The 23,919-nt window shown below is 48.2% G+C and overlaps 1 protein-coding gene across 5 annotated transcripts in view; it reads left to right on the forward strand.

The window, feature by feature from the left end:
* The first annotated feature begins 1,135 nt into the window (after nucleotides 1–1,135).
* Nucleotides 1,136–23,919, forward strand: part of tbc1d14 (TBC1 domain family, member 14) — a 45,186-nt gene continuing 22,402 nt past the window's right edge. For 3 of the 5 annotated variants that reach the window (XM_064343600.1, XM_064343601.1, XM_064343602.1), the window contains exons 1-3: nucleotides 1,303–1,828; nucleotides 5,678–6,323; nucleotides 20,255–20,378. In XM_064343600.1, the coding sequence (XP_064199670.1) occupies nucleotides 1,513–1,828; nucleotides 5,678–6,323; nucleotides 20,255–20,378 (1,086 nt within the window). In that variant the 5' untranslated portion in view covers nucleotides 1,303–1,512. The other 2 variants (XM_064343603.1, XM_064343604.1) reach the window with 2 other exon arrangements.

Genomic DNA, 23,919 nt, shown 5'->3' on the forward strand with positions numbered 1-23,919 from the left:
TGTACGGCTTTTTTGGGTTTGAGGAAATAAGTAACTTTTTTTTTTCAAGCCTACAGAGGTGACAAGTTTTAAAGATTAGCCTGAATTTTATGTTTTTATTTTATTTTATTATTACACTGACTACACTAAGAATTGTTGCCTGTGACTAGGAACTATAGGTTAGGTGTCATTCTTTCAACAAGTATGATGTTCTTGTGCTAGTGAGGTTACATTTTTAAACTCGCCATGAACAGGAATCCGGCTAAGATCAATTATATTTAGTAGGACTTGAAAAATGTTTTCTGTTTTCATTATTTTGCAATAGACAGGGCGATACTTCGTAGATGATACTGCAGAGGGAGTAATTGTTAAGATGCTTTCTAAAACATGTCGGTATTTTGTAGTGGGTTAGGCTTATGCCACACAAGCTAACCAGCATTAGAAATTAGAGCCTACGCAGTGCAAAGACTTGCTCGTGGTAACCCGGATAGCCTCGGTGTGGTCCCGATGTGGCACAACTCAAGGGGAATCCCATTGAGGGGAATACCGCTGGAAATGGTCGTTTTACGGACCTCTATGATTCTGACAGCCCACGAGAGCCACAACCAACATACCCAGCTAAACTGCTACAGTAAATGTCCATGGCTAAGTTATATGCATTACCGAAAAAAATGTTTACCGACCAAATGACATGAACAGCGCAGTCTAGTGTTAACGTAGCTTTAAACTGCAGTCACCAAGAAGCAAACTATCTGCTGCACACACCACAATCTTTTTTGGATTAGGTTTCACTTTCAGTATGTATCTAATAAATGCTACGTCTGGCACCACGGAAATCTCTTTTTGATTTCGACCTGTTAATCGGTTGTCATTAAAACGTGAACTTATTCAAATAGTATACACCACTGAAAATTTAATAATATTGAGTTATGGTTTTCGTCCCAGCGAAACCAAAACAAATACCCACAGACTCAGAAGCTGACGAACTACCATAACCAAATTTAGTTAGTATGCTAGCTAAATGTTAACTTCCTTCTGTTGGGTTATGTCCCCCCACACCCTAGTTCGCCGAAGTTAAATATCTTTCCAGATTACTTGTTCTGAAACAAAATTATAAAATAGAATATTCAATGCCACCACATAGTTTCCTGAACTCTATCTGTTGTCTTTACAGCTTTGACTCGGTAATCTTTCTGCCCAAGGCGATTATTTGCGCCTTTACGTCTGACAGGTGAATCCATCGATGGTGCGCGTTTCTTGGCTCGATTGCATGGGACGGTGTTCAGTTTAAAATGGCGGCGGAAGCAATGAAACAGGTAGAGCCTTTGATCTGTAAACTTGACCCGGGTCTTTTTCTTTGGATGTTTTTATATTTAGAGTCTATTGTTTTATAAACGGATTTAGCATTGTAACTATAGTGGTTATTTTTTCCGCTTCTTTTATAGAGGGAACGATATAACTGACGGATATAGCTAGCTGCTATCTAACGTAGCAGGCTAACTAGCTTGCTACCGGGCTGGTTAACTTTGCAGGATGAGAAGTAGCACTTCGCACTTAGTAAATGACAGCATGTGTTCGTCTCCTTCGTTTTTCGAGCTTACAGACTCTAGCGATGTATTTCGTGTACATGTGGTACAGTGTTCTTCTAAAAGCGTGTTAAACGGAGATGTTTTGTTTTGTGGCAAAGCCTCGTTGAAACCGGAGGCGACAGATGTGGGTAGGGGCGCATCATGGACCGATCGAGTGGACAGCAACCTGCCGCGTCGGCTGCCCACCTGTAGCACCAGCATTATGGCGCACACAACCGACGGCATCAGAGACAACACAGCGGTTTGTGTTGGTAAAGAAGGTGCGTGTGCTTTTTAAATGCAACTTGCTGTTGAAGGCAACAGGTGGAGTTTCAGCATGCTTGCACATCATGCATCTAACTGCCTCTCTTAAACTTTAAATACGCCTGTTATAGGGATTCCCTTGAAACCATCCGCAAATATGCTATAGTGCATTTTATTGACTAATGGAAATTATGAACAGAAAGTGTTTACCCATATGTACAAGGCAAATCAAATATCAGACTAATTGTCTAAATGCCTAACTTGCATTGGCTGAGTTGTTTGTTGTTTCCTGGCTTTTGTACTAGTTAGCTACACAGTCCACAAGTTCGAGTACAATGGAAGTCCTGTTTACAAAGGCCGTAACAACGATTGCAACTATGTAAAAGCTAGCTTCTTAAAGAAAGAGCTGGAAAAATACCATTCTTGGCTGATCTAGTTTCTGACACTGAATAAAGGAATACCAGGGCACTCCTCAACATTTGATCCACACATTTCACAGGTGACACCCGATAAACCGACTCCCATTGTTCCATAAAGCAAGACGTCGTCTTGGACGTGGTCTTTATTTTGTGCTCTGAATGCGCAATGAAACCATAACGCGCCGCGCACAAATCTACTGGACACTTGGAGTGTAGGGTAAAGTCTTGACGGGAACTGGATTAGCCGATGAAGCAAGTGAAGTAAAATAGTAAGAGGACGCTAACTATGCTGATGACTGAAACCGTTTCGTATGTTTCCAGTGTAACTACAGAACTGGATTTTCTTGTTTCCGTCCATTTCTGAAGCTGTTTCAATATGAAATTTATGAACCTGTTTTTGTATTTAATTGCATCAGCATTGTGCTGCAATAATGAGAATAAGGTGTAAGCAATATCCTGTCCAGGCTGTTTGTTTTCTTGTTTGTTCAGGCACCACAGTATTTATGAGAAGTTCCCTGGGTATCTGCGGTGTAAAATGGTTTACATCTGTGTGAACTTATTGAATTCTGAAACGAAGCATACTGTACCAGAGAACTCCCCTTATCAATTCCCTATTACTATAGGTATTACAATATCTAAAGGTTTTTATATTCATGCATTGCGTTACCAGGCGGACAGCTTGTCCATTGTGGACCTTGTAAGCATGTATGTCTGTATAACCCTCATAGGTTATCTAGTTAAGGGTGTGCAGTCTAGTTCATTATATCACCTTTTATTGCATGACCATTTTAGGGGAAAAGGTCTATTTCTTCTGGATTGTTAAAAGCTGGTTACCCTATTTTATGACATCTTATTAGAGACCAATAAAACATGCCACATTAAATAGAATAAAATCATCTCAGCCTTAGGCAATATGTTCCCTGTTTGTGAAATGGTCCGTCCTCTGCCGTCAAATCCTCAAAATAAAGAAATGGGGAAGAATAATGGCTTTTTGCTGAACATAATCAAAGCAATAGATGAACTAACAAAATAATATATTTTTGTTTACTGAAGACAACATTACTGGGGGGGTGGTGGTGGAAGTGTTTGTGATTATTGTGTGTGGGGGAGTGTGATCTAGGCCTGTGTGCATGATTGTGGTGTGGTATGGGTGTGGTTTGTGCTTATGGGGTGTGTATATATGCTTAAGGGGTGTATATGTGCTTATGGGGGTATGTGACACCTTGTATGTGGGTATGGTCTGTGTGTGGTGTGTGTGTGTGTGTGTGTGTGTGTGTGGCGTGTTTGCATATATAGCCTATATATATGTGTGTGTGACAATGCTTTTCGTTTGGACACTGCTTACGGTCGCCTAGGGAACAGGAGGAACAGGCTGGGACTTGAAGTCTGATGCCCGAGGAGACCCTAGAACAAGCTTATAAAAATCCCCCTTTTTTAAGCCATTCTGTCTGTGTAGACGTCCTTTCACTGGTATGTGCAGATCTCTCTTCTCTTCCTGAGTGGCTGGCCTGTCATGGCTGTCCTGTCTGCTCTACATGCTGTTGGGGGTGGGGGGGTTAGTGGTGGGGGCGTGTATACATGAGAGCACTGGCTGCATTACTGTGTAGAGATGCACTCCTGGATATTGCTTGTTCTGGCTCGTAAGTGGGGAAAAAATACTGGCTCATCCCCTTGTCTTTAGTTGCTTATTGTTGATTGATTGCTTTGACCTTGGGAGTAAGGCAGGTGTCATTGAGTGCATGGAGTCATTGCTGCAATGTGGTCTGCCTGGGTTTTGGTTCTGGTTCTGTTTTTTTTTTTATTCAGTGTGTGGTAACCGTGGTTCTATGTTGTTGTTAATGTTGTGCATAGGACTTGTATGGAGCAACTAAGTTTGTGAAGGAGGAAGTGGACCTGGGTTGTACAGTATAGTGTGGGATATTTTGGTGAATTTTTTCTAGCAGAGAGTCACCAAATAATAATAGGCTAAATATAATTTAGTGTAAGCGTTCTGTCTGTCTTTGTGTGGAATATCATTACATTCCATTGTTAGCTCAACTTTCAGATCTTGTGCTGTGCAAAACCAACCTTTGTCAGCGTTCAAATCATTATGGGCTGTGTGTGTGTTCATCAGTCTGTTCAGTCTTTTAGACTGCACATCAGGTTGCTAATTTGGTTATTAATACACTGTTACTTTCATTCTTGTTGTCTCCTGGCAACTGATGCGAGGTAGTGATAACAGCGACTATGGGGTTAGCATATTTATAGCTCCAGGTAATTGGGAACTGTAGCGCTGGGCTGTTGAAATGGTTGTTTTTGCTGTGGAGCAGGACGTTCCCTTGATCTGGTTGAAGCTGGGTTCTCAGGTCCCCTGGGTAACACCTGTAAATTGTGTGAGCCTCTTCTCCTTTCTGTCAAACCAGCTGGAACACAATTTTGTCAGCTTATGCAGTCTGGTTTTAGTGGGCCAAATTTATTTACGAATGATGTGATCAATCCAAATGAACAGACAATAGTCGTTGGGTTACGTGTTGCGGTTTAGTGGATGCATGCGTTATAAATTTTTCTTTTTTTGGTCACAAGTTTATTTATGAAAGATGTAATCAATCAGAATGAACAGACGCTATTTGTTGAAGAAAATGTGTATGGCGACATGTTTGACGGCCTGGGTGGAGATCTGTGTTCATTTGGGGTAGAAGAGGCAGGTCAGCGGAGCAGCAGGGTAGGTTCTGGGCCCCAGAAAGGGCTTCTGCGGTTCTGTGTTGGTCGCAGGGGTGGCGGTCAGCTTCTCTCTCTGATCCGGAGCGACTGTAGTCTCCATTCAGGCCCAGGAACGAGCGGCTGATGGCTGAAGGCGAAAGCTGGAGTCGCGTGCCTTGAACGTTTGGGCGTTGCTGTAGCCGGTAATCTCTCCTGAGCCGCGTCATGTGGGCACGGCGCAGGGCCGCTTCTGAGCTTTCCTGGCGTTAGACCTGGGGGCGCGCGGCGCTATCGGGCTCCCGTCGGGAAGCCGGGGTTATGCGGGGTCCTGTCTTCCACCTCACGCCTCCCAGCCGCTCAGCTTATCTGACGAGGTCTGACACAGGCACGCAGCGGGTCACGTGACCTGTCTGTAACGTGCTGTCTGATCCGGAGTACCCTCGCTGAGTCATCTTTGAGATACTGGCTGCACTGATCAAAGACCTGAGCCATCGTGTCCCTACATCACTCTCTCTGCAGTACGGTCTAATACACAGTTATAGAAACTAGCATTTGTCTCCATGGATAATAACTGGGGGGTCAACTGGCAGCTACAGTATAAAACATTAATAAATATACTCAGTACAGATTGTTAAAACTGGAGAATGAAATGATGGAAATCATTTTATTTAATAAAAATAAAAAGAAATAGGTTATAGAGTGCTCGGTGTGTCAGTAGAAAATGCGTTGTTGAAAGCTGGTGTGTCAGCAGAGTGGGTCTTGTTGCAGGTGCATCTGGCGCTGTTCTGATGGAGAATGGAGGCGTGTCTCTACAGCGCTCCTCCCCGACAGGCCAGCGGGACGGGGGGCCGCTCAAGCAGTGCTCCCTCTCCCTCCCCAGCTACCGGCCCGCCCCGCACTTCGGCGCCCCCCCCGACGAGGACCGGGACAGCCTGGCGTCGCAGGACTCGGGCATCCCCACCCTGGAGATCAACAACCCGGAGCACATCCACGCCCGGCCGGGCCCCCGGGACGGCCCCGCCACGCTGGCGCTGGAGCCCTCGGACGGCGGGCCCCGGAAGTCGTCCACGTTCCCGCGGAGCGGCCAGGACGCGGCGGGGCGGCTGCTGAGCCCCGGCTCGCGCAGCGCGCTCAACCGCAGCGACGGCATCTCGGTGTGCAGCGTGTCCAGCCTGAGCACGGAGCTGTCGGCCACGCTGTCCGTCAGCAACGAGGACATCCTGGACTTCATGGTCACCTCCGACTCCAGCGCCATCGTCACCCTGGAGACGGACGACACGCACTTCTCCGACGTCACGCTCTCCTCGCCCAACGAGCACGGGGACCTGTGGAGCCCCCGGCGACGGCCCCCGGGGACCTCGCAGGAGGAGGGCTGGAACAAGAGACTGGGCCCCCTGGCCAGCTTCTTTACCAGGTACCTGAGAGACGCGCGAGCACTCCTTCTCTCTCTCTCTCTCGCTCTCTCTCACTCGCTTTTTCTCTCTCACTCACTACACTCAATCACTCACACGCGCACACACACACACACAAACCCCTCTCACACATGCACACACTCTCCCCCCCACACACACACACACACACACACAATTTTTTGTTAATTTGCATACACACACATAACAACATGATGTCAATACAAGACACTTCTGTATTGACATTATGTCTTTATTGACATAATGTCAATACAAGAGACTTTACTTGGTACCGCAGACACACATGTACTAATGTATATGGACACACACACACGCGGATAAGAGTAATGTAGAAATGGCCTGTTCGCTCACATTTCACTCATGCATTAACAGGACACATCTCACTCGTGCATTAACAGGACACATCAGGTAACATTGTGCCCCAGCAGACTGTTCACCTTGATCATACACTCTCACCCCAGGAGACTGCTCACAAGTATTTGCGTACTTCACATCTTGTCTTCTTATCATTTCCCACGAGTTGCTGCACCTCCTGTATGGGCATGTTGGATCTGCTTGTTGACACTTGCCTGAGTTCATGTGGTTCAACTGATTAATGAATAAACTTGTACGCGCTTACAAAAATAACCCCTTTCCTTATTGAGGGGGAAAAAAGCCTCTGGACATATCAAACAAATGCTACAGGTGCACAGGCTGCTAATATAAGTTTTAAAAAGATTGGGCAACATCCCAAGCAGAAAGCCTTGGTAGGAAAAACGCATTTGAAATCATCAGTCATAAGACACATTTACCATAGAAAATCAGTCATGCTGTCAAACATGGACTTACGATAATGACCAAAGAAGCGTATAAATGTACGGTATAGGTAACGCAGTATGCGTGAGTAGGAATGCTACGGGGAATGTGTCAGGAATGACGGGTGGCGTATGAAGGTGGGCCGTCAGGAGGCGGCGGTTAGCGATGTCTGGCGCGAGGGCGAAGGGGGCGGGTAGAATGCAGCGAAACCGGAACGCGCCCAACCCCGTAGAGAGGGGGGTTGGGTTTGCGAGGCCCGTGGCCCCCGGCTCTCCCGCGCTGGCAGGAGCCCGAGGTCCTCGGTGCCAGGAGCCTCGCCGCGGCGCGCGCTCCTCGTTCCCCGCAGGCCCGGGCACGCGCGTCGCGTTTACACTCTCACGGGCGAGCGAGGAGCCGCTCGGAAGCCTCGGCGGTACCGAAGAGCGCAGGACCGCGCGCGTTCTTCTGTGGATGCCTGTTGTTTTTCCTCCTTTCTTTATTTGTCCTTCAAACTGCGCTGTGGAAGACCTTTGAACCGGACCGCGTGTCAGAGCTTTGCTCATTTTGCCCGGCGTGCGATTGGACCTGGCCTTTTCTCTAATCTTAACCCCGCTGTTTGCGGTCAGGCAGCAGAAGCGCAGCCCGGCGTGCTTTTGCAGGCCGGTCGGGGCCTGCCTTGGCCGCCGGAGCCGCGATGTTGCAGAGACCGCAGAGGCTAAATATTTCCAGCAGCTGTGCAGTACGTGCGCCAGACTGGCAGCTGTTCCCTGCGCTCATGCAGCCCGGCCCACGTACGCTCCAGAGGAGGGCAGTGTCTAGCGCGCCGTCGCCTGAGCGACGCGTTTATTGCTGCTGGGGCTGGCGGAATGGCGTCTCCGTGTTGAGGGGGATTTTCGCTGGGCGCCGTTCCCGCACGCCTGGGTTAAACATTACCCGGCTCGGCCTGCGCTGGGACATCGCGGCTGTGCTGAACGAGCGCTATGGTCTACCCTGTGCTCGAGCACTTAGAGCCCTGCCAGCATGTTAATGCGGTTTCATTTGTAAGCCTGGTCTTACTGAGGGGCTCAAGGTCAAGACTGCTGCTGGTGGGTGTGTGGGTCTGCCATCACTGCTAAGTAGTTCCTCTACAGTGGAACACTGTGTGGGGACTTCAAAATTTTCTGCTGGAAATTGGTAGTGAGCCTGTATGTCCATACATCTGTACCTCCACCAAATATGTTGGATTATTCAAAACCTAAATTAAAAATTAACTGAGTTGACCTGAGATTTTGGTGCAAAGAGGGAGAACATAAATCGTGTGTGCCACAAGTTGCATTGAATCTGCAAGAACCCCCAAACCACAGACTGTAGCAATTCTGATAAATATGAGTGTGTGTAATCTAAATTAATATATTTGTTTTTGTTTTCTTTGGATAATGGCAGAGCTGTCACAGGTCTCCAGACAAACAGACTTGTGTTATCCTGCTAAGTTCTCAGTTCCATGTTTTGAGGACTTCATCAGATGACAGTGGGTTTTGTGTTGTACAAATGACTACAATCAGTACAACTTTCCTACTGTGCAACGAGATATGCTGTCTGTAAACAAACAAGAAACGCTTTCTGGAGACAAAACCAGCTTCTGTATTATGATGTTTCAGAAAGGATCGGACACAAATTCAGGAATGTCCTGTTCGTTCGTTGAAAGCCTTTTGTGTACAAGAACATGAATCAGTCTATCAGCACCCCCCACCCTACCCCACCCCACCCCAAGCCCAGGTCTTCCTGCCAGAGTTCCTGTTCCTGTTTTTTTCTTTTTGTGTCTGAAAGAAGTGGTTTTTCCTTCTTTAAACGAGGGTTAGAAGTTCGGAAGGGCCCCCCTTTGAATCAGGAGGTGAATCCACAGCATGTTGCATAACATTTTGGGTGTGTATGGAACAGCATCTTAAACTCTCAGCTGTTCTTAAGTAAGGGGGGGTGGGGGGTGCAGGCCATGAACTCCGCTCTCTCTGAGGGTATAGGCTGGTAGAGACAGCCTGGGGGGGTGTATGGAAGAGGGGGGATCTTCCCCTAAACCCAGCTTTCTCTGCATCCACCCCAGCATCCTGCCACACTGGTACATCCTACATAAGTCACCGTTGGTGTCAGAATAATGGAACAGGAGTTTCTAGTTGTGAACATTTGAGCTGGCGGGCGTGGCTGGATAAGTTCTATTCCTGTGCTTCGGCCCAGTGAAGATGTCAGGAGCCATTACAGTGATTGGCAGCTCAAAAGAGGGTGGTGCACATTATATCGGCTGAATTGTTTGAGCTCTACGTTAGAACAAAATGTGTGGTATGCTACATCGGAGAAGAAACCTTTATTTATAAATTTTTTATGCTCTTTGAATTTCATTGAAGCTTCTGATTTATTCAGTTGCAAGATTCTTATCACCTTCCATCCATACTAGCTTTCATGCATTCGGCAGAGCAGTCAGGCACAGTAAATATTAGGCAAATCTTCTAGTATACGTATCTTTTTTTGTTGTCCTGCACTAAAGAGTTTTCCTGCACTTTTCGTACAGATGGCAGTGGTCACTCTAGCCCATTGAATGCTGGGTCTTTGGAACACAGGGCATTCCAAAATCTGTGTTTTACATGAATTCACTTGCTTTCTGATGAATATTTTTTTCCACAAAATTCCAACTCACAGTAATAACACAAATGTAAGCCGGATGCAATAGCAGGGTTAGCAGGATGAAATCGAATGCAAATAATGTTTTGGTGTTCTAATCAAAACAAATGTGTGTCCACAGGCTAATAATATTTGGAGCAATTTCTGTTTTAATTTACTCATGTTTGGTGCAAGCTAGCCAGAGCATGACATCTTGTTTCTGGCTTTTCGTTCAAATAATGACTTTCTCTTTGAAAGGCTACCAAAGGCTGTGTAAATATCATGTTCAGTAAACATCTCAAATGTCATACACCGAAAGGCGATTGGCTCAAAGAAACATGAGTTAATTATTTTGCTGTGGTTCAAGTCTGGGTCATCGCCCGTTGTAATCTTAAATGAAAAAGAAAAAGACTTTGGAATATCTACATTCAGAGAAGGCAGTGTATTTGTCCCATGAATTTTGGCTCTGTTTTATGTGCACAAATGCAGAATCCTGTGTTAATCTGACCACTGGATGGGTATCTGTCCCCCCCACCATGGACTGCATATGGAGCATTACAGTCTCCAGCGGTGCACCATGTACTGTAACAAATTTTGTCCGCCCTGTGTTTACCTACATATTTTTAGAAAGCCATTGTGTTCAAAGGAGACGCTAACCTTTAAAGAAAGAAAAATATTCCCTTGTAGACAAACCCAGGCCTGTAATTACGTCGTCCTGCTGCTACTGCAGTTGTTTTAGCACCCACACAGCCAGGTAGGAACTTTTCAAAAACGTGACCGGAGCGAAACTTCATGCAGTGCGTGTCTCCAGTGGGTGTATTTGGGTGTTCCTCGGTTCAGCCGTAGGCAGTGGAGTCGAGCGCAGAGCCGTTTGTAGCGGCGGTGTAGTTGCGTAGTGAAGTACGCGGGCGGGCGGGCGGGGTGGGCAGCTGCTCGGGAAGACTTCACAGCGCTGCCGCTGAACAAATGGCGGCGGCGGGCTGTTTGCTTAGCGTGTTGACCCGGGGTAGTGACGCCTGGCCGCTAAACACACGGCACCGCGTGGGGCGGCGTGACGTGCGGGAGCAGCTGCTGCCACACACGGAGCTCTGGAGGTGATTAAGAGCCTGTCTGGGCTCGGCGCTGCTCCTGTTCTGTGAGCCCGGGGGTTCGAAAGGCACTCTGTGTGTGCGCGCGTGTGTGTGGGTGCGCGTGTGTGTGCGTGTGTGTGTGTGCGCATGTGTGTGCATGTGTGTACGTGCGTGCGTGCATACACACCACAGGTAACCAACCCTCTTCCTGGAGAGCTACTGCCCTGTAGGGTTTCACTCTAACCCTAACAAAGCTCACTTCATTCAACAGCTAGAGCTCATTGAGCTGTTAATTAGTCAGGTGTGCCAAATTAGGGTTGAAATGAAAACCTACAGGAGGGTAGGTCTCCAGAAACAGGGTTGGTCACAAATGGTGTACTCTATTGTACTGCTGTGGGCTTCTCTGTCACCACTTAATTCAGGCTGTGGTAACCCTGCCTCTGTGCAATGCTGTGGCACCCCCCCAGGACTCTTATAAAGGACATTTTAATCTCTGGGAGAATTCCGAGTTAAATAAATCTCAAATAAAGCAAGTGGAATCTACAGTGTTGCGTGTGTAATCCTGTGACTGTACTGAGGCTATGGAATTCTCCGTGCTGTCAGTATCAATGTATGGAGGCCGTCAGTGTCAATGTATTGAGGCCGTGGTTTTAATTCTCTTTCTGCTATTACCGCTGAGGTACTTGGAGCTGAGGTCATTTGTAAATGTTAGTGACCCATGGAAGAGCTCAGAGGGGGTGGGGGATGGGTGTGCATATGAACAGCGGCTGGGATGGGGGGGGGGGGGGGTGTTCGCTAGGTAAGTTACCAAAGCCGTAAGGTACTGAAGACCCCTCCATTCACACGTGCGAGCCGCACAGTTTCGCTCATTTGTGTCCCACAAATGCATTCTAATGCGCTTTATTACAGAAACGCACACGCTCATCTCCTGCACTGCGCTGTTATTACTCTGCGTCCCATGTTCCTGCTCTGCAGGACCTGTCGCTCTCATCCCCCATGTTTATCTTATCGGTATACCGCTGAAGCTGAGCCATTTGTGTCCATTGCACCCGCAGCGTCAGGAAGCATCAGCGTTATTCACTCTGAATGAGGGAGGCCGGTCTTCATTCACAGTAACTGACACTCACTCCTTTTATAACTCTGTTGGTTTGTGCTGTATAGGTGGTGCAAGTCAACACCATAGCCCTTGTTCCTATAGCAGCACTGTCCAGACTTCAGTATTATGGTACAGTGGCATATATGCTCTGTTTGTATACCACCTGGTTGTTTCCTTGAGTATTGACATTTTGTGATTTTGAGTTGTTCTGGTTAGCGGCGTCTGCTAAGTGCATACATGTAAATTTAGTGTACAGAGCACCCCAGCTGCCCCTGGAAATGAAACCAAGCCCAGTGAAAATCTTAGTCTGTTTCCCTACATCACCATGACTTTATTGGCAAATGCAAAAGGGCCTGTGGCCTCATTTTCCTGTGGGCTGTAGTAAATTCCTGTTTTGTGAAACACGTTGCCGACGTTGTCATGGAAATAAACACAGGACAAGCCCTCTCGGCGCACGCAATGGTGATTGGGTGATCTAGTTAAACCGGCCAATGGGATTTCCTAGTTTGGCACCAGTGGTGAGTATGGGGCTAAGTGGAGGCTCTATTCATTAACATACAGTGAGCGTTTGTCCACTGTTACGCTCAGTCTGATATCAGCGTAGAGCTGCTTTGTGATTTGATCAGTAAGCAACTAAATATATTAGCTGTTGACTGTGATTTGAGGTGGCTTAACGGGAACTCAGGGGTTGTTTGTTCTGTCCTCCCCCAAGGCCGTGCCTGTTAAAGATTGCAGACTTTATTTCCCTTTTAGACTGACCCTGTTCATGCAACTTTCACTTCCTCACTGCAGCAGATCCTCATAGCACTCAAAGCCTTTTTTATTTTTTTTTCCAGGCATGATAGAGGTGTGTGTGTGTGCGTTCCTGCGTGTGTGTGTGTGTGGGGGTGGGGGGGTGGTTGCAGATGGTGGTTAGGAAGGAAGGGGCGGTGCTTACTGTAGGCGGAGCTGTTTTCTCAAAGCCTGTGTTTATTGGCTGCAGGTGAAGGTGCTCTGTTTTTGTAACCTGACACCAACATGGCTTTTGGGAGTGTGAGAAGTAGAGGTTTGTTTAAAGTTTCTTGCACGTGTTGATCCCTGGACCTCCCCCGCCCCCTTTTTCACTCTCCTTCCCTCCCTCCCTCTCTCTCTCTCCCTGTCCCTTCCTCTTTTTCTGCCCTGCCTCATGCTCAGTTCTCTGCTGAGTGTGCTTTAACCAGGCTGGTTAATATCGCACTCACCTTTGAGCTGTGACACCGTGTCTCTCTCTCTCTCTCTCTGCGCTGGTAGACTTGGCAGCCTCAGGTCCCTGCTCTCCTGAGCCTGTACTTGGGGGAAACGGTCTCAGGATTCGGGAATGAGGGGGTGGCTCCGCGCCCTCTCTCCGAGGGCCTAAGAGGAAGGGCTCAGATTCTGGGACCCGACCCAAGCTGTCACGGGGCAGCGATCTCCACCGTTGTTTCGCACCGTTTGGCCGTTTGCTTTCAACTTTCGGTGGGTTTTGGATTCGCTCTCTGGAGCCCAGACCATGGCGGCGCCTTCCCTGCTTCTGCTGATCGACCGGTGAGTTTGGAGCGCGTCTCTGGTCGTCTGTCCGTGCCTCGGCGGCTGTAGCGCCAGACCGGCTCCGCTTGAGCCCCCGTCCGTGCCAGCCTCGCTGTTCGTCCCCGGCTGAGAGCGAGTCTTTCTCTGTGAAACTGTGAAATGTCTCTGCTAGGAGGTGAAATGTGTGTCTTTCAGCATGGTCATGTGACACTAACTCTAACTCGCAATACTGGGGTCTGAGGAATGGTCAGGAGAAATGACCCAGCAGCGGTCTGTCTCTTTGGATCCACTTTTCCATTCCAGTCCATTTCCAGCTATTGTACTTCAGATTCAAATGGCTTTATTGGCAGGGCAGACCAGCGGTGTCTGGGCTTTTTAAATGCAGTGTGCGGTAAGAATGGTAGTACACTAATGTTTGGCTCACTCTGTCTTTCTAAAGAGCCTGCCATGCTTTTGGTACAGATGTGGGTGGAAGTGACAGTGCTGTTGAGTTTAACTCTGTGAGTGTAGATTTGGTTTTTATCACACACCAGTGCCCTTGCCATGCTTAGAGAGCTCCTTCAGGAGGAGGGTGTGTCACGAGGTTGGGGGTTGGTGGGAGGGTGGGGGGTTAACTGTAGTTCAAGACACTCTGTACTTTCATGAAGCCCAAGGGTTTCTCTCCCCAAGTCAAGCCCACTTCCAGCATGCAGTTCATGTCTTAATGGCACAGCCCCTTTTTGTAATAGCCGCATTTCTGACTCCAGAAAAAATGCGAAAGTGATCACATGGATGTTTTGATTTACACTACACATGCACGTGTTTGTTTATATGTAAACAGATGTGTGCATTGTGTATTTGTTTTGCTGCCCTCATTTTGGCCTTCGTCGTTTTACCCTGGGTGTTTAAAAATCTGCATTAAAAAGCTAGCAAAGATAAAAGATGAAGAGGGTACCATTCATGAGCCGTTATGTCTAAACAATTTAACCAGGCATGCCCTAAAAAACCTGCACATGTTTGATTTCTTTCTTATGTAATAAAATGTATAATGTACATACATCTGCTCGCACCACTGAACCCCTGCAGCTAATGCAGAGCTGCATGACTTGTCTATGGTCTTCCCTTGCTCATGTAACACCCCTCCTCATCTCACTGCCTGTTTCAGCTCGCATCAGGTTTAAAGCCTTCACATTAGCCCACAGGGCAGCGAATGGAACGGCTCTACTGTTCCTTATGTAATCTTCAAACTCTGCACACCCATAAGATCTCCCCGTTCTGCAGCCTTCAGCCGGCTGGCTCTCCCCTCCCTGTGTGGTCAAGACGCCCGTCAGTACTGGACCCCCCGGGGGAACAGACGTCCCAAAGTAGGAGGAATCATTGGAGGAGTCATTGTCCGTCAGGCTCAAGACCCACCTCTTCAGAATACATGGCCTCCACCCCATAGCACCCTCACTTGTTGTACTGATTCAGACTGTTTGTTATGGTTTTAGGCTTTATATTTCTCTCCCTGCACTCCTTGCTCTGGATGTGGTTTGCGTTCGTTTAAAATTGGCCCTTTGGTTCCTGGTTAGCATAGTTAAGTTCCAGTAGTGCTTTAGCCATGTTGCGTCTTTATCTTTTGGTCTGGGAGTGCCGTTAGCCTGGTCTGCCTGTATCGCTCATATTAATCAGGTCAGCACACGCCAGTTTCTCCTGTACTGAAGGTCAGTCTCTCAGAGGAGAGGGCAGCAATACCAAAGAACCCAGAGCATCTCACTGTAGCTAGAACATTCCATCAAGCGCATTCTGCAAGCGAGGTTTATCATTCCTAGGGTTTTATTTTTAGCAGTTTTTTCCCCCCTTTGTTAAATGTAATGTTTAACCTTTGTCCGGAAGCTTCTCTGGAATGCGGTTTGAAATCGTCGCGTGTCTGAGCCGCACTCCGAGAGAGACGGCCTGCGCCTCGACAATTCCTCCCGTGAATGAATCTGTAATACTGCGAGGTTTGAATTCATCCGCAGGCCGGCTGCTGGGATTTTCTCTCGCCGTCTACTTTAACGCTGGAATATGAACTGGCAGGTTCAGTGACTGGAGTCAGACCTGGCTTGTGATGGTCATGTGACAGGGTGACTGCAGGGTGACACACGGGGGGTGGGGGCTACTGGCTAACGGAGCAGCCCTTTCATGTGCTCATTAGTTTAAGCGGCTCCCTGGTTTGTTGCGTGGAAGCCGTGGGGTGCCATGTCGTTCTGGGCAGCGGAATGCGGGGTGCTGTTGTGGTGGAGTCCTCTTGTCCTCTTGTGCAGTCCTTAATGGCTGCCGCTCCATTCTGCTCTCTGAAAGCCGGGCGGGGCGGGGCTTCGGCGGGGTCCCTGTTTGTTTATTCGAGGGGATTAGCGGACTGCGGAGAGAGCGGCCCCAGGCCTGCTGAACGGGGGAAGGATTAGCGCCTCTGGAGCCTCTCAGAAGTGGGTCACAGGGTTTCGAAGGCGGCCAGCGCTCACTGGCCCACAGGCCCCCGTCACGCGGGGCTTATAGCGCAGGGTACAGGAAGGGCGCTAAGAGGCCCTGTTTATTTGTGCGCTATGAGCAGCAGCCTTTTCCACTGCCGGGGTCAAGCAATGCTAACGCTACGGATGCTCCGCCGCTATTGCTAGCGATGTGCTGTAGCGATGTGCTGTGGGCGGCAGTGTCGTATAATGGGTTTGGAACTGGTCTTAAAGGTCACAGGTTCGATTCCCGGGTAGGACAGTGCCGTTGTACCCTTGAGCAAGGTACTTAACCTGCACTGCTTCAGTATATATCCAACTGTATAAATGAATGCTATGTGAATGCTATGTAAGTTGTGTAATTTGCTCTGGATAAGATCGTCTCCTAAATGCCTGTAATGTAATGTAATGGATTCAGAAAATTAAGTTGTATCTCGAGTCTCGTGGGTTTGAAACCCAGGTAGGGGCTGATATCGTGCCTCTGGGGCAGGTTCTGAGCCTTGTTTGTGTACATATGGGACTGTATAAATGGGTCCTAATGAAGCGCGTAGGATGACCACGCCTCCCTGGCCATGAGGAGGCTTGTGTGAAGATTGTGGTGGGGGGTGGGAGGGGGTGTTGATTTGGCTCAGGACAGAGCTGCAGGGTAGCAGGCAGGGGAAGGGCTGGCCCTCCCGCAGCGGGGTGTTATTAAACGCCGATATCCGCCAGTCAGACGGCCGTGCCGTGCGGTGTGATCTAACCCACAGGCCCTACACATTCATAGACAAAAGGCACAGGCGAGCTCGTCAGCCAGGTTCGGCCCTGTCTGAGCTCTGCGGTGCAGGGTCGGTTTACACTGTAATCACGTCAGGGCTATGTGCATACAGCACTGTCAGTCTGACTAACTGTCTGACTGAAAGGCTGGGTTTAGTTTTACTGAAGCTGTTCATTTTAAGGGTCTTGATCCAGCATGTAGGCCTAATGGCTGTATCCCGCATTGCGTATTTGAACCTGCAGCCACGTGTACAACATCCTGAATCATCAGGCTACCGTGGCCAAGATTCCCCTCTGTGGCAGTTTGTCGCAGCTTCTGTTTGAAATCTAGAATATTCCGAAACTTAAAAATGTACTTTTATTTTGATATCGATGTTGATTTCTTGTAAATATATTTGTGTGATTTGTCTATCTGTATGCCTGTGAAACAGGGTGTTGCTGTAAATGAGCATGCATGCTCGGTCATTCTGCCATGAATAAAAATTTAAAAAGTATAAATTCAGCAAAAAAATGTCGTTAGCTGTGAGTCAGAGGGAACATGCTCGAGTCAGATTGCCTCGCGGTTCTGGTTTCGTTTTTCGTTTCCGTTCCGCCCGTATTTCCTGCGGCACTTTTCAGACCCGCGTATGACCTGAGCCGCGGCGTAATCGTCACCATCAACAAAAGCATGTCTGTTATCTCTCTTCCTTTGTGAGACTGAGAGAGGGTGACAGGCAGTATGCGGTAGGCGTCCTGTGCGTACGGGCGGAGGGGAGGGTTCAGGCTCCGCTACTTAGACCCGTACGGCATGTTGCGGTCAGGTATTTCAGAACGGCGCCCGATACGCGGTCGCCCGCCGGGCTCGGAAGGCGCCGCTTCCCTCCCCCTCCCTCGGGCCGCTGTAATTCATGAGAGGTACCAGCACCATGGAGTTCCAGACCGCCATCCGCCGTTCATGTCATTGCAGAACCTCTGACAGGCGCTTCTTCACCTTTGACCCCGTAATGTCTGCTTTCCTCAGCAGCAGGTTTAGGAGGTTTTTTTTATGAGTCACGGCTGCAGCGCACCGTAGCTTCGGGCTGTTTCTCGTTCTTGGTCACGGGGCGGGTTCCAGTCGCGTGGGGTTGTTTGAAAGTTATCGGCCAGGCCAAAGGGAGGGAGGGATTTGCGCTGGCTAACGCTGATGCTAGCGCTGGTGGCGGTTTGGCAGGCAGCCTTGCGGTTATCGCGGCAGGCCCTGTCACACGGAGCTGGCAGCTGAGAGTGGAGGCTGTGGGGGGTCCTGCTGGCACCGCGCTGCGGGCTTTTCCACTGTGACTCAGGGGGAGCTACAGGGATCCCTTTAAACAGACTGCCTCATAGCAGTACAGAAGTATGGGTATCGTAGTCTTCACCAGAAGTCCGGAGCATTTCACAATTAGTTTTTGTAGCACTGTTACTTTTGTATTTATATTAGGTTGTTCCACCTATGCCATACACTGGTGTACAAATGCTGATTTAAGCTTGTGGTGAAGTTGTTGTTTTTGCAGTGGTGAAGAGGGTTTTAGTTTGAGTGGTTGTCTCTGTGCCTGGGTTTAGTGATGTCACAATGCAGGATGTGTAGGTAAGTTCCTTGATGGAATTTGGAGATTGTTCCTGTCACTTGAAATCTTTATTTTTGATCAAACTTGGAGGGGAAAAAGAAAGATGTTATAACTGATATCTTCGCTGACAGACGCACACACGTGCATGCCCGTGCATACACACGTGTGTGCACCCTGTAGAGCAGGTATGTGGCAGATCGCCAGATGAGCAGTGTCAGAGTGTGCAGTGCATTGTGGGCTTTGCGGTCTCGCCCCCTGGCTGGGGCGGGGTCGTGATTTACGCTGCTGTCCGCTGCAGTCGCCCCTGCCCCTCTGACATGCCTTCCTCAGCGAGGGGGTCATCTGCACCGCGTTTAAAAATAAATGCGCATTCCGTCCCCACACCCCCTGTGTGGTCTCCGTTCCGCTCTGTCCCGGCCGCGTCGCTCGCCCACTGCTGCTCTGCTAGCACTCGCTCTCTGTGCCCGGTGTTCAGCTGGGCTGCCCTACCCTGCAGCACACCGTAAATATCACTCTACCCTGAACTCTGGCCTGGGCGCCATGGCGACTGCTTTGCTCTAGGGCCTGTGGGACTCATTAGACCAGGGGGGTCCAGTCTCACCCAGAAAGGGCCGGTGTGGGTGTAGGCTTTTGTTTTTAGCCCGGACCTACAACACCTGATTTAAATATTTATCTAATCACGGTCTTTAGCCAAGACCTTGATCAGTAGAATCCGGTGTCTTGGTGCTGGGCTAAAACAAAAACCCACACCCACACCGGCCCTTTTCGCATAAGATTGGACAGCCCTGCACCTGATCCAGCCCCTGTCTCTCTGCTCCAGTCAGATCCAGCCCCTCCCAGCCCCCCCATCCCTCTGCTCCGGTCAGACCCACAGCAGCCAAGTTCTCCTGCCCAAGGGTCTTCCATCAGGCCGATAAGAGCCATAAAGATGAATCGTTGGTCAGGAAACAGCCCATCGTGCGGTTTGATATTTTATCTGCCCGTTACATCACTTATAACTGATACACCAGGCCACTCAGCAGAAATATATGCTTTTATTGAGTTACCTAATCTTTCAAAGGTAGTTTTTTTTTGCCGAGGTATCAAATTACTGACTCATTGTACATTAACCTCCTACGTTACAAATCACATCATGTGATATTATGAAGCAGTGAATTCAGACTGGATGGTTTCTTAGTGATCGTCCTTACTTCGTGCTTTGTTGTAGCTACATTGTGACTGGATTCTCTCTCTTATCTGTCTCTGTAAACTGGTTACACTGCTGCTTAAAGTTAATATGAACTCTTCAGTGAGTAGAACAGTATGTACAAAACGAAATGCTCTGCAGTAAGAGTTTAATGCACAGAAAGCCTTGTGTGACCTTGGTTGTCATTACGAGGGCCCTTGTAATAAATTTCATAAAGCGGTTGGATAAGCTGTGGATTTTGGAATGCGGGCGGGCTCGTGTCCATTTCGCTGTGGCAGTTAAAGTGAACCTGCGTCTCTCTCTCATACACACACACACACACGCACACGCACACACCGCGTTCCTGTGCATCCTTGTTAAAGTTTCACCCTCTCCCTCTGTCACGCACACGCACACAAACACACACACATGCATGCCGTACCTCTGTGCCCCTGTTAAAGTTTCATTAGCTGCCTGTGTCACACGTGCACACACACACACACACACACACATGCCATTCCTCTGTGCCCCTATTAAAGTTTCACCCTCTCCCTCTGTCATGCGCACGCACACACACACACACACACACACACTCACACGCTGTTCCTCTGCGCCCCTATTAAAGTTTCACCCTCTCCTTCTGTCATGCGCATACACACACACACACACACACGCTCACACGCTGTTCCTCTGCTCCCCTATTAAAGTTTCACCCTTTACAAGCCGCTGGTATTCAGGGCCACCTTGACGGGGCCTCCCCTGCACCGTTTAACCTGTGAGCCTTTTCCCCTGCTTTCCCCCTGCGTTTAGTGCATGAGCGCATGCGCTGCAGGGGGCAGGGGGCTGTTCTCAGGGTCCGAGTCTCATCTTTCGCCCTTTTTCTGTTTCCACAGGAGTCTGTTCGCCAGGAAGGTGAAGGAGCCCAGGCCTCTGGAGCCCAGGGAGCCGGGATGGAAGCTCTTTGGGAAGGTTCCCCTGAGGGAGGGGCCCGTGAAGGACCCCCGGAAAATCCAGAAGGTAGAGCGCGTGTATGTGTGCTTGTGCATACGCAGGTGCACACACACACTGTGTATTCAGAAACTAGCAGTGTGCAGATCGGTGGTTGTGCAGAAATTACAGCAAGCGCACACATACACATTCAAACACATAAACTACCATGAAAGTGCACACAGTACGCATGCAAACTACAGTGCGCAGGAACACATGCTGTACTCATATACACAACTGCAGCGCAAACACACAAAATACAGCACACATGCACATACTATATACACACACATCTATAGAGCACACAAGAAAACATACGTTAGACATACAAACACAGCTACAGCACACACACACACTGAACTACAGAGCACCCGCAAATGCGCACATAAACACGAATATTGTCACATAACCACTACAAATCACACACAGATACACATGTACAGGCAGACATGTATGTGTGTGTGTGTGTCTCTATCTACCTACCAAAGACACAAGCTGCAGCGTAAAGTGATAATACCCCAGCACATACAGGTGAGTGGTCACCAATAAGACCTACCCACAGTGTGAAGCGTTAATGTAATTAACAGCAGGGTGGAAAATTCCGGAAGGCAGCCGGTTGGAGCCGGTTTCTGGTAACAGAAGTTTGCACCTTGAGTGCCAGAGGTTCCCGGAGAGTGACCGCTGCCCTCTGTTAGCTCACACGCTCTGGAGCTGACTGATCAGCGAAAGATAACGTGAGTGGGGGTCTGAAGATACCGGTCACCGTGGGTCAAAGGTTCAGGCAGCGAGAACACTTGTGAAAGCACACGAACATTTCCACAACCTCATAGTTATGTCATACGGCTCAACCGTATTGTGTCTTGAAATATTAAAAATGAAGTATCAGTTAGAAGCTGTTGTGAGTTAGACAATACTCAAGTTTCTTTCTAATGATTTTAGTGCTGTTTGTGTGACTCATTGACATCATTTTAATTAAATGAGCACACCCGTAGTTATATTTGTCTTATTTGATTCAACATATGGGTTTATTTATTTGGGTAAAAATATTTTAGTTTGGGTTGTATTTAGGTTTGTGGTGTATGGGGTATCATATAAGGGCTTTTTTCACCTCCTGAGGAAAGTACAGATTCCCACGCAGTGACAGTGTACAGCACAACCAGTCTTCTACATAAGACTATCTAACATTCAGTTCACAACAGCTGGAATGACCCCACTTTATGCTGTTCTGTCATGAGGTGACCACCTCATGCCTCATTAATATTAATATTTCCAGTCGCTCGCCAGCCGTAAGCCACGCCTTCCTCACACAGCCAGCCTGATACAGTACGTGCACTTAGCTGAGGTAGATATGCGCAGACTGCAGGCAGATACCCTTTTATCCGCTTGTCTCTGAGAAGCAGCCGCCACCGCTGATTCCACGATGTCGCGCGTGCATTATCTCAGTTCTGAGCACGGTCGTCACCAGATGTGTTTTCGGGGCAGACGCGTGGTGAGGCTGTTGGAGTACAGGGAGGAGACATTTTGTTAAGTAGGTGGCCACATTCTCACGTGACTGTGATGTAATGCAGAGGGCAACAGATAGCTCCTGAAGCAAGCGGGGTGTTGGTCTCTTGATCTTTTAAACGTCCATTTTTCTCGAATATTATACAAAAAAATATATTATTGTTCTTACCTGTCCCGTTTTATGAAAACTGTGAAACATGGAGTTATGTGTCAGAGGGATCAGGATTTGAACCACTGCCATTCTGTGTCTGAGGGAATAGGATATGAACCATAGCCATTCTGTGTCAGAGGGAATAGGATATGAACCATAGCCTTTCTGTGTCATTGGGAACAGATTTTGAAGCACAGTCAGTCCTAAATTTTGTGTCAGAGAGAACAGGAGCTCATTTGAATCACCGCCAGTACTAAATTTTGTATCAGAGGGAAACAGGAGCTAATTTGAACTACAGCCAGTCCCAATAAAAAACTATAAATGTCCCATATTCATGTCCCAGGCTTCTAATCAGTCAGATAAAGTCATTATTTAAGTAATGTACTTCATGACAGTGGGCTCATTTAAAAAAAAAAAAGATTAAATTGGACTGAAAAATGAAAGCAGTAGTGTCATAATTGTTGAAAATGTACACCTGGTTACTGAAACTAAACCAGTTGTAGAAAATTTCAAACTTCAGTTCAGTAACAGAAATATGGAATAACTGTAGCACGTTTTAATTTAACAACCTTTAATTTGTCAGGAGATGCAAAAAAAAAAATGCAACTGGGTTGCAACAAAAACCATTACCTACACTGAGGCCCGAAGATGGAGTTTGAGAAGCCTTGCTTTAGGTTGTGTTCACATACACTGTAGAATTCCCTGGTATGTGGGAAATGTGCCTCTTACCGCTCACAAGTACAGATGATGGGACCAGTGTTTGAGTGTTAGTTTGAATAGTCTGTGTAAAGCATTAAGCAACTTCAGTACATTGTACTACAACCACTCATCACTGCTGATTGGTGTTGAATGGAGGCCCTTTAATGGTAGAGAAGTAGCTATTCTAATCACTGCCCCCATTAACACTCATAGAATTCAGAGAAGTCAATGCAGTGGCTACTCCCTTTGCATTCTGGGAGTCTGTGGGAGCACCCTCAGGCTCCTGGAAGTGGGGTGTGACTGTCAGGTGCTGTGGAGCTTTTGTGGACACTCATAACAAGTGGGGGAGGGGGGGGGGGGCATGGGATTTTTGGACCAATGGTAATGAAAAATGTGGAGTTTGTGTGGAATTTCAGGGCCGAGTAATGTTTTTATTGGCCTGTCGGTGCTTTTCTCCCCTCCGCCCCTGCACAAAGAAACAAAACCTGTCTCTGTGTGTGCACGTGTAATGGCCGGGGTCTGTTTGCATTGCTAGCCTGGCCCTTTGTTGGTTTTGTGTGCTTTAGCCCATGTATGTCCGGTTAGGCTGAGGGGAATGTACCGCCTCGCGTCTCACCAAGGACACTTCTCAGAGGAAGCCATTTTGTTTTCCCCCTCGTCACCACGGCCCTCCTTACCCTGTCCTCCTGGATCACGCGCTGTACTTTGAGCCCCGATGTACGTTTCAGCTCTATGTAAAAGTTCATCAGGGCGGACGAGAGGTGTAACGCATAGAATTTGTCGCCGTCACCCGATACACCCGTATTGGCGCTGCAGACGGAAACGCCAGGCTCGGAGCCCGGGTTTCAGAGCACGCCACACCAGCGGGGCATCCGCTTGCTCTCAGGCTTCCATTGCCGCCGGTAACAGGATCTACGGCGATGGAGGTAGAATGACTTGGCTCAATTTACAAGGGCTGCTTGAGGCTATTGTCCTTCCCTAGCAACGAGCAACCCAGCCTTAGACCACAGTGCTGGATCATGTGCCTTTTTTTTTTCTTTTCCTTTTTTTTCCTTCTTTTTTGTTCTAATGGAAAGAGTGGACATGAAGGTCCAGAGGTTAACTGCCTGTGAAGTTTACAGCTGCTGTCGTTTTAATTAACACTGCACCAAAGCATTTTTTGTGAGTGTGAACTCAGAAGTGCATGTTTAAATTGGTGAACGGTTGCTGCTACGTTTA

This window comes from Anguilla rostrata, chromosome 7, assembly GCF_018555375.3.
Source record: "Anguilla rostrata isolate EN2019 chromosome 7, ASM1855537v3, whole genome shotgun sequence".
In the NCBI taxonomy this organism is placed as follows: Eukaryota; Metazoa; Chordata; class Actinopteri; order Anguilliformes; family Anguillidae; genus Anguilla; species Anguilla rostrata.